This window comes from Pieris napi, chromosome 19 (assembly GCF_905475465.1).
Source record: "Pieris napi chromosome 19, ilPieNapi1.2, whole genome shotgun sequence".
NCBI lineage: Eukaryota > Metazoa > Arthropoda > Insecta > Lepidoptera > Pieridae > Pieris > Pieris napi.
Window position 1 is genome coordinate 8869162 of NC_062252.1, and position 17397 is coordinate 8886558.

At 33.3% G+C, this 17397-nt stretch overlaps 1 protein-coding gene across 5 annotated transcripts in view; it reads left to right on the top strand.

The window, feature by feature from the left end:
* LOC125059205 (myb protein) overlaps nucleotides 1-17397 on the top strand; it is a 62003-nt gene that overhangs the window by 16528 nt on the left and 28078 nt on the right. The window contains exon 1 of one of the 5 annotated variants that reach the window (XM_047663515.1): nucleotides 15089-15225. The exons of the other annotated variants lie outside the window; for them this stretch is intronic. Within the exon in view, the coding sequence (XP_047519471.1) occupies nucleotides 15215-15225 (11 nt within the window). The 5' untranslated portion in view covers nucleotides 15089-15214. Of the gene's footprint in view, nucleotides 1-15088; nucleotides 15226-17397 lie in introns of those variants that run through there. 5 annotated transcript variants of the gene reach the window in all.

A 17397-nucleotide genomic window follows, 5' to 3' on the forward strand; every position in this document is an offset into this window, starting at 1 on the left:
GCCATTTTTCAATAACTCTCAATTAAAGAGCGGATCCCATCTATTTGATGACGAAATAGCGATAATATGATAATGTACCAATTTAGAGGCGCTTATATCGAACGATGACCTTATTGGGGCCCGAGCTTTGCTGACATAGATCATACATTGAATTACATGACATCACTGCCAATTTGGGTGGCCGAGTATTGATAACACATATGTCATTTGTCTTCTAAAATTTCAGTACAAAATACCTTTATATTCCCACGATCAAAACACAGTCCGTCACGTAGCTACTTTGGTAATTGATGAGTTAAGCAAATTTGAACTCGGTTCCTGGTTCTATTTCCTTGGTAAGTCGTGAAGAAACAAAGGTCCTAGATGCCTCCACAGACAGTACTACAGAACTATGGAGATACTGAAAGTCCGCGACAATAACAGACAATCCGCGAAAATAGAGGATAGATATCAACTCCGGGGAAATAAATACAGATAATGCAACTTTCTCTGCAGCTGTGATACTTTTTGACATTCAACATCTTTTGTCTTCAGTCACCGTGACCACGCACGCTGTAAAGCACTTCGCGTGCTCACGGTTACGTCGGATAAATTTAAAATTATGTCAAATAATTGTAAATTTATAATAATACATAACTTTAATCCGGTAAAAGCTTTTTTCTTTACAAGCCATTACTGTCATTCAATGTCTAAGACATGTAATCTGTGTAGCGATACAGATGTTTTTCCATGGTTCTGTTATGTTCACTGAAATGTTGAATTGTCTTTGAATGAGTTCTATATGGGCAATTTATAACCATCTAAAGTTTTAAAGGGAATAGAGTTGTTACTTTTGACTTAATGTCCTCTGGAGTGAGTCTCCATCGCGTTCTTGAGCTTCGTATTTTACCTTGCTCCAAGTAGTTCCGTTGAGTTGTTACGCTTTCATATAACGAGCAGTGAAATACATAATTTGTTATGACTCTGTAGTTTATGAATCGTCTACACACGAACAAAACATTCTTGTTTTTGAACAATAAGAAATAGCAAAGACTTCACAATATTTACCAGAACAAAATAACAAAAGAAATTCATTAGTGCTTTCACTAGACACCTTTCGCGCGTGCTATAATTATTAAGGAGGGTAGGAAGTGGGAAAAAAAAGTAAAAAATACACGGGGTACAGAAATGTCAGGCCATGTGCGCGGGAGTCATTGTGCGCGAGACATTAATCTTAGGGGTAATGCCCAGGTGAACAACCCTCGGACCTTTGTTATATAATAATGTAGTTTTTTATTGAACGAAAGCTGGTAGCGGTCAGCGTCTTGCGCTTTTGTGATTGATGTAATTTATTACAGTTCACACTATGTCTTGAATAATTTACATACACGGAAAGTAATACATTTATCTAATGGATACATTTAGTTTTGGTTACATTATGTTTTTTAGAACACTGAACACGGTGTAAAAAGGCAGATGTTAAATAATACAACACGATACCCATACACAAAATGCGAGAAGAGTATTTTCGAAGAAAATAGATAATAGGGTGAAGTTTTATTACAGTTTCTTATATACAACTACGTTCATTTGTATTATCATATTAGTATAGAGGTCTATCAGAGTGGTCACTTCCTTACATCCTACTTTGTGGCGCAGAGGTGGTATTTCTGATTGTAGATAGTAACTGAATTCAAACAAAACTTCCCTTAATCAATTGTAAATGTGTTTCACTGTCCAATTCATGTTTACTTATTTAAAAATCGGGTATGAAATCGTTTGTACCGTTCCTTACTTTTAAATAAAATTGATAATCTTCTAAATAATGTTTGAACCAATACATGACTCTGAGTTTGGCTTAGACGTCTCCTTTTTGAAAATAAAAAACATAGGTATGGATACAGTTTTGGTTAGTTAAAATAAGAAATAGGTAGTTTTATTCAGAATTAAGTTTCCTTTAGGGCAGTATACGGCTACGAGCCATATACGCGATGTTAATCAAAGAACATCTGTCCCTTTATACCTCACCCCACTTTTATTACATGCCTAATGTCCTTTTTGAATTAAAAAATGCTTCAGTTACCCTTAAAGGCAACAGTAATAACGTCATATCTAAGGAGACACAATCCGAAGATATAAAAGGTGAATAAATAGGAACCCAAGTGCGAACTATGAGGATTATTGTATATATGTCGCAGCCAACTAGCTTAATAAGCCGTTCAATTAACAGCCTAGCCTTTGAACTAAACAGCGCCGTTTAACTAGCTTTAATAATTCTTGGGCCATTCGTACGATAGAGTGATGTGGAAGAGCTAAAAGAGAGGAAACATATGACATAAGAAATATTTCTTTAAAATTAAATTGATTGAGTCAGTCACAGCTAAATTCACATTATTATTATCACTACACTCTTCCATTGTACTTGTTTTTCATTAAACCTTGGTAAACTCTATCAAAGCTGTGGTTTGCCGACGCCATTTTGGCAGTGTGAAGAGTTTCGTTTCAGGTTTGAGAATGGCAGAAAGTGGAACTAAATTTAAACAGTCAACAGGCTAGGCAAGTATTAAAACGTCATCAATCCAAGTAATTTGCCTAGCTATTTGATCAAATGGCCAGTATCTCTCAGGCCGCTAGATTAAACGCTTTACGGATTAGCTTAAACGGCGCTGTTTAGTTAAGAGGCTAGGCTGTTAATTGAACGGCTAATTAAGATAGTTGAATATTAAGTAGGTATATAACTAATTGGCATCTTCTCTTAAACTGTTTGGCACTGAATTATTCAGCTTTAGTTTGTAGATATGTATTTTTCTTGCGTGGCGAAAAAATGTGTAAAATAAATATTATAGCAGCCCCTTGTAGTTACGAAAGGGTAGATTATACAGATACTACAAACCTATGCTTCGTTTCGTCTTAATGTTTTTTTATTTACCTTTTTAGTAGAGCATACCGACATATGGAACATGCTACCCCATAGACTGTTCGCTTTCCGAAAAACAGTACTGTTTAATACTAAATTTTTCTTTGCATAAAAACCTTCACAGTTCAAGGAATAAATAAAAATCATACTCCAATTGGTCCAGCCGTCTTCGAGTTTTCAGCTTAGCAACATATTTTGTGATTAATTTTTATTTATGAAAGCTTTTACGTATCATACTATCAAATTCATGGAATTGCACTGGAGTGTTTATCGCGTTGTGTATTCCCGTTGTCATAAAACTCATTTGACTACAAAATATCATTTCTCACGCAAAATTCAGAAAATAATATAAAACTCGTAATATACATACTTTTTACTACATATCTTTGCCCCAACCACGTGAGTCAAAACATAACATAAACAAAGCTGCCACGTCCGAAAATAGTTCAATTTGAGACATTTGTTTTGAAGTGGCCCCGTTTTATGGCAAAAACAATGTGTTTAATGTGTCATCGATGGCATATGGAGGAACAAAAACCGGGATCCCACGATTCATGAATGTCGGAAATGATCGTAGGGTTTCGGATCTCACCTTTCGACCACGCAAGATTCTTTTTATTAACATACCATATGAAATACTAGCAGACCGGCCAAGCATTGCTATGGCTAAGGTTTTTGTTATATTACATAGTAGTAAACTTTTCAAGGGTAGGAGAACACCAGTCATGGGGACCACAATTCTTTATTGGTGGTTATGCCATTAAATTGTAGCTTATGTGAAACGTTGGTAATTTCAACACAGCGCCATCTGTTAGAATTGTGACTGTTAAATAATAAACAAATATTTTGCAATAAAATAATATTGCGGGCATAAATTGAGATGTAAGCTATCCTATCTTTTAAGTTAGATGAAACTGCACACGGTGTGCAAATTTGATTGATATCGGTTCGGTAGTTAAGGAGTCCATAGCGGACAAACAACGTGACATATATTAAGATATGGAGCTTAGTATAAAGACTGCCTTCATATAGAAGACTTAATAATAATAATAAGCCTACGTATATATAATCCACATCTTATTGACATATTTTTAACAAAAATATACATAAATTTTCTACTATTCTAAGATGCCCGTGTCCGGGAGAAGCCGTCCTTCATATTTTCCAGCTACCCTTTTAGCTGGATAGAAGACTTATGCTAAATTGCTAAATGTATATTGGAATATCTATTTTAAACTTAACCATACCTTACCATAGCCGTTTTGCTGTGTATTCGATTAGCACAGTCCACCAAAGCTCCCATTTCCCGCTTACTCTCGCAGTAGTTTTCTCGACTCGCCGGAGAGTCCCATTTCCCGCTTACTCTCGCAGCTTTGTAGTTTTCTCGACTTGCCGGAGAGCGACGTATTTGTTAAGCGTATTAATATGTACATTGTGATTTAAAAATCTAAGATCTTAGAAAAGATAAATAGCAAAAGGTTTTACTGTAATTTTATAAAAATCATTTATATATAATAGTTAAAAGCTTTCAATAAATAAATAAAAAAATGTTTGCTAACGCGGAACATCGGTAGAGTTTAATATAAAAATGTTCATTTTAAATTCTCTATGTTTAATAGTACTTATATAATATCTAACCTAGGCTTAATAGACACAAATTCGTGAGAAGATTTCAGTGTCTATTCACGTGGTTCCCATGCGTTTGTTTTTTATTGTGAACCTGTTTCTACCCTCTTAGATTAGTTTTATCATAGACGCCAGCTGCTAGTAACATTTGGTAGCCAGGATCAAAGGTGCTTTTGTAGCGTGTGCCTTGAAATCATTAGTAATAGATTGTGTACAGGTGTGCTTCAAACATTTACCCAAAATGGTTGTTAATGTTATCTGAGAGTTTTTCGTGTATTTTTGAGACAAATTGAATTTTACTTCTGGAATTCTTCTTGGAATCTATATTTTAAGTTATATGACATTTAAGAAAGCAGTCTTTATTTTAAACATTTCCGAACCAATTCGACTTAGGGTGCTTCAAGAAAAGAGCGTACCGATTCTTCTTGGATTCGAAAGGCCGGCAACGTAATTGCGGAGCCTTCTGGCAATGTGAATGTCCATGGGCGGCGGTATCACTTAACATCTGGAGAGCCTCCTGCCTGTTTGGCTCCTCTTAGATATTAAAAATATATTTTTGTATAGTTTGTGAATTTACTATTACTGTATACAAATGTGTACAATTTTAAATACAAATTTATTTGCAAGCAATGTTAAAATGTCAGGGACTAGAAATATTTTTTTTATAATTCTTAAGTATTTAAGTTACACATAACTGTTACCCAAGTGTGTTGTAACTCGACTGTCTTTAACTAAGATAATTAACTTAGGTATATATACAAAAATAATGTTAGAATTTTCAACTTACTCTAAAAAATATCTTTTTAAGAATAAATAAATCTTTACTAATACATTCTTTTGGGATATAACAAAATGTTTGCGATCTCCGTCTTGCATAATTCGACATTGTTGAATAGTTTTGCGTATAATCCCTGCATAGACAGTGACCAAACAAAATAGCTCTCACGGCTTTTAACGCACCTGAGAAGAGTTGAATAGAGCTTTAACTTTGTATAGATATAATAGGCAAGCTTTTGAAAAATTATGCAAGATTTATTAGCTTTTATTTGACCAAGTGCATTGCATAAAAAAGATACTTAATCACACACAAAATTTTCAGCAATTAAAAAGATAGCTTTGGTTTCAAAGTACCTATTAATAAAAACTTAACTAAAATTGTCTCTGTCAAATTATATTTATAGTATACAGTGTTGTAGTTATTAATTTGAGAGCAGCATTGGCTTAGTGGCTTCAGAGTGCGACTCTTATCCCTGAGCTCTACGTTCGATCGCCGGCTTTGAACCAATAGACTTTTTATGTTTAACACTCGTACGTTGAAGGAAAACATCGTGAGGAAATACCGACGATATGTCAGGCACAGAAGGCAATTCATCTACTTGCCTATTAGATAAAAACCAAAGATAATACAGAAATCTAACCCTAGACGAGAGTTTTTTACAAATTGGGACCCCATTTGGGTATATTACCTCTATTACAGTACGAAAAGCATTTTATAACATTTTTAAAACAACACAAAATATGTTTACAGTTCAACTAAGTTTGTTATGACTATAACAATAAGGAACATGTTCTGCGGGAAGCAAATACAAAAATTTTAAATTACGTAATACGATCAAGAATAAATATCGCAGGCTTTTTTCGTGATTACTTTTCTCCGTTCGGCAAGAAAAGTCCCGGTTCTGGAACCTCAATATTGGCTACCAGGCGTCTGCTTAAATACCAACAATTTTATTCTCCCATTAAGGATCTATCCGGTCGCCAAAAAAGTACATTGTTTCTTTCCATTTTTCGTCATCGTTTCATAAAGTAGGCCAAATGGAAAACAATATATGGTGGAGTTTAGTAGTTCATGTATCCATTTTGAAAGATCGATATACGATTTAAATTCGCTCTATAGAAGAAAAGTCCAAACATACCCAATTTTTGACACCTTGAATTCATTTTATGACGGAAATGTATATAGAACATGATTATGAAATTTACACGATATATTTTATCGCAACCCAAGTAATACATTTCAGAAAACCAAATTGATAAAATTACATTAATTTAATGTTTTACATAACTAATTGTTATTACGGGCCGGGCAGCAATTCGTGCTGGGATAGGGCCTTAAGTCAGTATTTTCTTTGTCATTATAAAAACAGTTGATACAGACAAATTAGTCCAATTCGTATTACAATTAATTCTACTAAAATGTCTCTATCAACTGTTTTTATAATTGCATAGCATTGTTATGAATAACGATTTTCTGTTAAAATCCAATACGTATTAATGTAAACGTTAAGTTTAACGCTAAGTCGACTTTGAATATCACTCCAAATTTATAGCTGTAGTAGTATTGTATTATATACTGTTTTGTATTTATACTTTCCCTGTTCTTAAATTGCTTAATTTTAAAAATAAATTTCGATATAGCCACCCAGTCTCCCACAGCATAATTACTTCCACGCCATTGAACGTATATTGTTACCCGAGACCTCATAAGTAAATCCGGTGTCGTGTTATCAGTGTGGTCTGTTTATGTTTAACATGTACTTTGAAGATTCGTCTAGTACTTGGACCGGTTGTATGAGGATTGTTGAAGCTTTTAAGTTAGTGTAGGACTGGAATTCTTAATTTGAATTTGTGTACTAAAGTGGCTGGCATATTTAAATTATGATAGGCATTTTGTTACGTTTTATACTTTTTTTATAGAGTCTTTTATTAACACGATAAACTTCGTAGTTGAAATAATATATTCTGTTATCAACTTTATTTTTATTAAATCAGCGCGATTAGTTCACAGGTATTTTTCGTATTTAAAGAAACGTAATTAATAATAAAAAAAAAAAAAATTTGTTCATATAGGTAACACAATGTACACTTATGAACGTCAAAAAAGAAATATGTAACATTAAATGCTTCTAATTTTACATTGACTGCCAGTTCTCAAATCAAGGTCGTAGAACGGAAGAGAAGACTGCAATAAACTGTCCGCTATTCTTTTTAATCGCCAAGTTTTTTGTTTTACACAATGTTTGTAAGGAGATGCAGTACCATGTTCCACATGACATCTCAAGTAATAAATAAGAATAAATTAAATTAAATACAAAGATTTGTCCTCTATCAGTAGGAGGCATGGTTAAATAGGAGCACGCACTTGCATTATCGAGACGAATAAATGTCGCTTTAATAATATTGATCAATTCAATCTTGAAAATAGAAATTATATTCTACGCTGGAGCCTCGATCGTATTGTGATAGATCCTTTATAACCTCCCACAGATACATTCCACATATAGGCCGAGAAAAGTAATTTAACGCCGTCCTTAAAACTGGTTATTCAAGATTCCTTCACCCTAGCTTCATTAATCTATACGGATTATAATCGTATAATAACTTTGTTACGTCACTGACCCGATTGTCTTGAGTAGGTTATCGTGGCGATCGTAATTGAAAGAATTATACAAACTCACTATAAGCCCCAAATTAGAATATTTTGTTATACTTACATATAAATGTGATAAACGAACTAATATGAAATTATTGGAAGTAATTGAGGGTATTGACAAAAATTATAATCTGAAATCCTTAGTAGGTAGACTGTTTTATCTGTCGTTCTACAACTGAACGTTTTTTAGAGGCACTTCTTGTCGTGCACCTTCACTATGTGGAATATGCCCACATAAGTATTTCCGAACCTTAGGCGGGTATTTAAGGAAGGCCAGCAATGCACATCTCTTCCTTCCGGCAGAGTCCAGGGCGGCGATATCAATTAACACAGTTATACATATTTTATGTTTCTCTAACTAATATTTTATGGGTATGTATACATGTTTGAATGACCCTCGAAGAAAAAAAGCAACAGTTTAAAGTAATAGTAAAATGATTTTACAGAGAATATAGACATATTATGTAAACGGATGGTTTTATTACTTTTAAATATCACAACACATAGACGACTTAGAATCTAAGGATTAGGAAACTTATTTTGAGGTAATGAACGACAAAACTTACAAAAGCTTAGAAACAACGCCTACATAAGTTCCATAATAATTAACATTACGACGAAAAACGGAAATATACGCAGTATTTCTATAGTGGGGTATAACGTGGGATAACATTATTAATTATACGGTAAAGCAAAAATATACATTCTTAGAAGCTATTGTTAAATAATTATACGATGTTATTTGTCCTTAGTCCTGGGAACGGAAACTAGTCAGCTAGAAATAGAATTCCTTACCAGTTTGCACTACACTAATCGTTTAGATCCATTGATTATGACAATTTATACATTCTAGGTGTTTTTTCCTGGACCTGCCTGTGAATTTTCTTTGGTGTTAAACCTTGAATTTTACTTTTTTGAGTATAAGACTATTTTGGGGTGTAGTTCTACTTCTGTACATGTCTATGCTAACGTCCAATTTAATTAATTGCGGAGATAATTATCAAAAAAAAAAAAAAAATATTATATTTCTCAATTTTGTACGTAAATACATACCATACACATCACCACACAACACACTCGAACAAGGTATTACTTAGTTAAATGCATTTTAAAAAAATTATTGAAATTTTCCTTTCGTAAACATTTGAACCTTTTTGTATATATAATATGTATTCCTTGGCTGTATTTTTAGAATAATTGTTTTGTTTTATATAATTTAAGTTAACTGTAGAGGCTCCGTTTCATAACAATAATTGTATTAGGCACAGAAGAACACCTAATTGCCTATACAATATTTCTGTTAACCTATGCGATAGGTATACAAGTCACTGAATTATTTGTACATATGCCAATTCCGTTCTTAAAATATTGTATAGTAAGAAAATCCTTTTTGATTGTTCACGAAGATGCTCTAGTCTGTATGTGACTAGAGCATCTTAAGCATCTCTTTTTAACTAATGTACATTTACTGTTAGTTTAAAATCAGAAGGCTTTAAACGGGCGAGATACTGACATGTTTTTTTAATTGTTGTTGCAAAACAATTTACATTTATAACAGATTCCTATATGTTAATCAACCAAAACACAATCGTGTTTTAACCGATGCTATATGCATACGATATTTAACTCTCAGTGGGGTACAATGTTCTAAAATAAAGCTTGCACATATGGAGTTCCAATGGGGCAAAAGGCATAACTTATATCTACACAAACACTTACGCAAGAATTACGTTTTAGTTTGAGGTTTTCCGCTTTAAGAATTATTAACGTTAATAGTGCCATAGTAACAGGACCTAATTATAATAAGGAAGTCCCTCGGTCATTTCCACCTGCCACCCTATACAAGATTGTTGTTGCGATTAAACTGTCTCAAATCGGAGGTCATCAACAATGGGAAGTATTTATGTTACAAGTTTGATAAAGTTGTGGTTGAAATATGTCTAATGTTTGAGCATTTTTGCCAAGAATTAGAAATCTAATGAAAAACCAATTAGGCGGGCTTGAAAGTTGCGCGTCTTCTGGCAAAGTGTGTGACGGTATCACTTAAAATCGAATGAGCGTCCTGCATCACGAACTCACACAGCGGTTTTCGCATCGGCGGTCGCTCTCAAATCAGTCGTGAAGCAGTCATTTTATGATTTGGCATTCTGAAAAGGTGGGAGCTTGTAGTTTATTGTTTATCAGAATGCCAAATCATAAAATGACTGCTTCACGACTGATTTGAGAGCGACCGCCGATGCGAAAACCGCTGTGTGAGTTCGTGAAGTGAGTTACAGAATCGCAGGGCTGGCCGTTTGCCTTCTGTTATGTAAAAAAAGTGCGTGCGTACAAAGTACACGTGTCAGAAGTGAAACTCCTTTGGCAAACGAATTTTTAAGTCTTGCTCATATTTATACAAATCCAAAAATTTCCGAGCCTTAGAGGGAGGGAAAAAGGAAGATATGTCAGGAATTTAATTCTCATTAAAATATTGAAAATTAAAAATTTGAAATTTAATACAAATAATAAATTTAATTTTTTAAATTTATTTCTTCAGTAATAAAAACACGTGCCATTTTAATTTACAATTCCTCATTCGAGATTTCAATAAATTATTTTGCATAAATTATAAATAGAATTTCTATAAGGTTTTTCGCCCTTCTCACTCTCTCAATCGGTCTCAATCGCTCTCTCCCTTTTCTTCGACAAAAACGCTGCACATCTTCGTGACGTATCCGTAAAAATTTTACTCACATGCGCCTAAAGAAGTTTCACTTCAAAAAAAGCTTCGTCGCTGAGTTGCACCATAATTTATACGTATATATATTTATTTGAGTCACTAGTAAGGATGATATACTTTATGGTTAATGTGCGTTCCTGCGCTTTTTCTCTGTAACTTCCAATAAAAAACAATAAATCCCGAAGCATTGATATCGCCTTGGATAGCGCGCAACAAAATCTCATTATTGGGTTCCTACTTATAGACTGGAATACCACTTTGATAAAATATTAATTTAATTAATTTCTTTGTACGCAAAAAAATATGTATTGTAATTATAAAATGTCACTGTAGTTAGGAAGTACAATTCAATGTAATCAAAGATCGTAATGACTTAGATTTAATATCGAGTCACCCTTACGAACATATAAAAGACAACTTCCTCAAGGAGGGTCCCGAGGAAGTGTCCAGTTAATACACTCATGTCCCATGTTTCCTGTTAAAGGGGGACTGTTTACTCAAGACTTTCATTCAAACTTGTTTTGGTAGCAGGTTTTGGACTCCGTAGGTGGTTTCCATGAAAAGCTTTAACAAGCGATTTAGTATCGACATATCGTCGCTGTGTGATAACCTCGTATGTCGATAGAACCAAACATTACAGGAAACGAAAAATTTCGTTAATGTTCGTTAAAATATTATGTGTTTTTGTCCATAGTTTTAGATGGTTAAAAGGACTTATTTATTTATAACATAAATAAGTCTTTACTTCATGATTATACCAGTTAAATGACGTAAGGGGCTGTGCATTAATCATATGATGTTTTTTTAACATATTTTAACCCCTCCCACCCCCATGGTGATACGTGGTGAGGTTTGAGACTACCCCCCCCACCCCCCTACCATTTTTAGTACCTATAAAGAATCTTAAATTTTTTATAATATTATTTTGAAGTACCGGTATAAAGTATAATCTAATCCTATTCTAGAAAATTAAGGGCCATGATAAAAATGTCTAGAATAAAAAATAAATGGTTTTTTCATACGAGGTTATCTACAGTGACGATATGTATGATACATCGCTAGTTTAGTTTTTCACATTAGGATTACTAGCTGTGTACGTAATGAAGTAACATACAATATGTCATTTGTGTATCTAAGAGATAGAGATCTTTATGTAGATTGATAGGTACTGTATCGTTGTAGATGTTGTGACGACTCTGCAATAACATATTTAAGTTATCTGATTAAATTTTATATCTGGCATTGCCCTGAACTTTTTGAATGGGTCTTATCAATACACAGGAAGTTGATATACCTACAGTGTTATATTAAAAATAATTCATGTAAAATCAACTGTACTTATCATCGTATTTTGTTTACTATTTTCTAGTCTCTTCGAGCATAATAAGCCTTTATAATTTTTGATTTATACAACTAGCTTAAATGTGTAACAAACAAGTCTTAAATGTAAATCAGCTGACAGTACTAAATCATCGCAAAAACGGGATTCCCGTTTCGAATTAGCGCTTCCGTCCCAGACCCCTATTTTTTGCCAAATCTGTCCCATTTCGAAGAATGCGGAGATCAACTACCTTTGTAATGTGGTACAATAAGGTAAACAAATGTTGTGTGAAAATTTGATATGTCTAGAACTCGTCGTGTTTGTTACAACACTTATAACTCGAGAACGGCTGGACCGATTGCCATGGTTTTTGATTTGTTGGATTTGTTTCCGTCCCGAATAGCAGTATAAGCAATAAAATATCGGATAAGTTATCGAATAACGATAAATAAATTAATAAATTTTACGAATGCAAAAACCATATGGTGCCATCTGTTGACAAAACTACGCATCATTTTACGTCGAGTTCGTGTCAGTTCAAGAAATTCCGATCTTGAGGTGAATGAGGAGATGCATAACCATGCTTTAATCCTGATCAAAAGATGTTGGATATCAGAAAGTGCTTAACATGCAGTAGCGCCATATTGACGCTAGAGAGAAGATGCCTAATGTGTAAAACTGCCATTCTTCTTTCGCAATGGCAAGCAACAAAACATTTCTGTATTTGCAAAAAAGTTGTATTAATGTAATACTTAACATTAATGAAATCCTAAAATAAGTTAAATTAAAGTAACAACAATATTATAAGGTTGTAGGGCGGAACGAAGTTAGCCAGGTCAGCTAGTTATTAAAAAAATCTACAGTAGTGTTGGTGGGGCATGTAGTACATGTATTAGGCCCAATTAACACATTCTACGTTAAGGTATAAGAGGAACAAGTAGGAGTAATACGTAAAATCATCCTGGAAAGTGACGGTACATTTGTATGGAAATTTCGGCACGAAACTGTATCGTGATTTCTGTATGGAAATTCGATAGCTGAGTTGTCATATACTGTTATCGTGTTGTATCTGTAGAAACTCGTAAAGTTTGTGTACGAGTGTTAGAAAGATTCTGTGCCTCCCGCAATAAGTTTTCACATATAGTCCTTTTCACGAAAGAAGTCCCCCAGACGCGGCGCTGCAATCGCATGACGTAATGTTGCCATTTATGAGTAAAAAATTTACCTATTTTATTTACATTTAGCAGATGTAATTTATCAAGTAATATTATTTTCTGCATACTTCGATGAAACAATATTTCTGTTATGTAAAAAGTATATATGTATTTATTTACTTATATTAGCGGTGTTCTACCTACTTACAGGGAAAAGTTCAGAAAATAGGGTAAAGAAAAGCAATACAATTTTTATTCAGAGTTTTATTGCATAATTGTTGGGTTACAATTTTTTTCGAAGTACACACCGCTGTTATACCTTCGTTTGTAATTCTTGTTACAGTTATTTCTGACACACCTGCAATTAAATTATGAACAATTAAAAATAATAATAACTTTAAGTTTATCATGCTTATGTAATATATGTTTTAATTTCAGTTACCTAGTTTCATCACGTTATGTATTTGTTCAATTTTGTCGCAAAAACGAATTTATATCATAAAAGTACCATCAATACAGCAAAAAAATATTAAATGGCAACTCTAAAAAGTACCTGTTATGGCGGCAATTCTCTTCCGAACATTGTTTAGTTGTATTAAAACACCTTGATTCTTATGTTCCGCTTCACAGAACTCTTTCACCTTTAATATCATTTCTCGAGCCGAACTTTTTACAACTTTTGGCATTGTAATCAATCTTCAAAATGCACTAAGCTAGTTAAAAATTCACAAAAATCTACCACAACAAACGAACTTGATAACATCGACGAATGACAACATTGCCGACCTGTCAAATTTAGTTCCAAAAATATCCGCGGGACTTCTTTCATGAAAAGCACTATACATACTGAGCGCTATGAGCGACTTTAATCTTAGATTTAAGATCGACATGTGTAGCACAGAAGACAATGTCTTCAAGACTTATGGGTTGAAAAATTATTAGACTATGTTCTATGTATGTGTTATACAATCTTTATGAAATAAAACTGGTAAAAACTGCTAGATTAGCTGTTGCATTTAATATCGTAATACAAAAATCAAATTGCTAATATCATGTGTCAGTGTCCATACATTTATGATTTGCGTACCATTGTACTTTGATATCAATTGGGAGTTATTTGTGTATGTTTAAGCATTTCGCCGACCGTGGAGTGATCTGGCTCAAACGGTATAAAAAAATCATCGTAAGAAACCAGCTTGCCTTCGACCCAAAAAGTCGACGGCATGTCAGGCACAGGAGGCTGATAAGCTACTTGCCTATTAGATTGACAAATGATCATCAAACAGATCCAAAAATCTGCGGCCCAAACCTAAAAAAAAATATTTTTTTAATTATCTATTAATTGGTTACTAATCAATAAAATTGATCAAAGCTACCTAAGGCATATATGGAAGTATTTACTTAAGCTAATGATTCTATTAATGATTATTTCAGTGAAACATTATAATTAATATTAATTTGATAATGTAAAAAAATATTTTAATGATGTACAAGTTATAAATAATATAAGAATTAACTATGATGATATGACAATAATGTTACGTAAAATTCTACATTCTTATTATGAGAGAAAAATTTGACGCCATTATATATGGTAGAATATTCTAAGTATAGATTGTACCACTGTAATATTTTTCTTATATACTTGCAAATAAATTATTATTATTAAATGTATGTAAGGAATTAGACAGTCGCTGACCTATCCTACACGAAGTTCATTCTTTGTCTAAACACGTCTAACACCTGCCTGCACCTTTTACATTGCGTCACGGGTTCCCAGAGGGTTACTTATATCCGTCTCTTTCCTTCATAAGACATTTATTCGCTATCCTTATCACGCACATCCCTTAGGGGGTTTTGTATTCACCCTTAGTCTGTACGTGGGTGTGTGTGCGTGTTACCCACACATGTAAATTTTGATTTCTTTTATTAGTGCAGTGGTGACGTTCGGTGCGCGTGCGTCGGAGAATGGCTTTTGGCGGGAACGGGATATTTTTGTGCAATTTTTATTAACTAGTCGTTATGTGGATTTTTTTTTTTTGTTAGTTATAAAGCGTGAATCGTGATGTTGTTTATGTAAGTTTTTGTGATTACCCACATAATAATATTAATATTTTTTTTGCTTTAATACCAAACAAAAGAATGTTAGATTAGGACAAAGATTACCTTAATAGATGTGTTACCTGTATCTATCAAACAAGCGTACAGACGTCGTCCTGTACACGTCTTTTACAAAAAAAGAAAATATCATCTAATGTTAAATCTAAAATATTCTCGAATTCACACACCAAAAATTTCATCAAACTCGGACCAGCTTAATAAGGAGTTTAATTACAAGCACACATATAATATCAATATATATAAAGCATTAATACCTTCCTTTACCTATATTACAATTACTTTATATACCAGTATAATAATGACAAAATATTGATTTGTGAAACAAAAATTATGTGTGACAAAAGTGACGGATTATGTGTGTTATCGATTCTACAACTGTGTTGTTTATATAGAACAGGGACAAAACAGGGAGAAAGGAAAGGGGGCTCATCTGATTTTAAGTGATACCTATAGTATACGTATATAGTAGAACAATGTCCGATTTAAAAAAAAACAAAATCCACTTTTTATCATATTTGGATACTAAATTGACTAAATATTACGGCTACACTAAAAAAAATATTCCATGTGTTTTAAATTTCATATTAATCAGTCGGTAAAGTGACGGATTTGATAGAAACATGTGATTTTTCTAGAAAACTGTGTAATTTAATGTTATTATTTTTATTTTGTTTCGAAATAAACCCTTTTTTTGCTTGAATGCCTATTTTTATAATAACAGAATATGAATTAAAATAGATATGACAAAAAGTAACATGATGATATTATTTTGAAATAGCCCTGTAGTAGAAGTAGAAGTTTACTATTTGTCAGATCCGTCACTATTCTACGACTATGACGATATAAGTAACCGGCCTTTTGAGTACATTACATTAAACTTTGCGAAATTTTGCCGGACCCAGTTCTATGAACGCTGTTATCAAATTTTGTGTGACGTCATTCTTTTATAATTCACAAGACAGCTTAATAGTGGGACTCTGGCCATTAATTAATGTGTCTGATTTTCTATGCAGCAATTTATATTTTTACTATCACGATATTTATGTATTTTAACGACAAAATACCAAAGTATAATAACATAGAGCAGTGTTGGCCTAGTGTCTTCAGCGTGCGATTCTCATCCCTGAGGTCGTAGGTTTGATCCCCGGCTGTGCACCAATGGACTTTCTATGTGCGCATTTAACATTCCCTCGAACGGTAAAGGAAAACATCGTGAAGAAACTGTTAGTGACCCAAAAAGTCGACAGGAGGCTGATCACCTCCTGTCGACTGTGACAATGATTATGAAAAAGGTACAGAAAAGGCTGTATGATTTATTTTATACTATAACATTATTAATATTTTTCTTAATTTATTTCCCTATTTGCGTCAAAATAAACAAAGTCATACATCACAAATAGATTTACAGATATTACTGTGTCAAAATTGATATTGAACCCAGAATGGAACAAGTTTCTCAGCTGATGGCAATTCCTTACCTCATCGAATATCCAAACCGGTATTCAAATATAAATAATAGACTCTGTGTATTGGTAAAGCGGTTGAAATTTGAACGAACCACTTATAAAAACCAGCTCTCTTCCTAGAATTCCTATTGTACTTTTGTGCATTGATGGAAAGATGGCGCCACCTTTTTGTGTGCAATGTATGAAAAAGTTGATGGCTTTAAGATTTTCCATTTACGAGTATGTTAATGAGATTCACACTTGATATTCGCCTGAATTGTTTATTAAAATGATTCTTTACATAAAAATTATAGGAGATACAGTGTGATTAGTAACCTTTTTACACGCTTTATATTAGCTTCACCTGTATGTATGTAACCGACTCCTTCGGACTCGATTTTGACCCACTTTAAACGGACAGATTTTATTCAAATTTTGCGCACCTGCCAAAGATCGATGACAATGCAATAATCCTAAAAAAATTAACTAAAAAATAAATAATAGTTTAAAAAAACTAAAAAATACGCTTTTAAAGCACATCAAACTAAAAAGTGAAAAATAATTCCTTATTTAGGCTGAAAATGGTAATGAACAAAAAATACTGGTATTATTGTGAAAAAGCGTGGGTTGCTCTATAGACGAAAAATATGGCACAGAGCGCACGCTTTTTAGTTTGATGTGC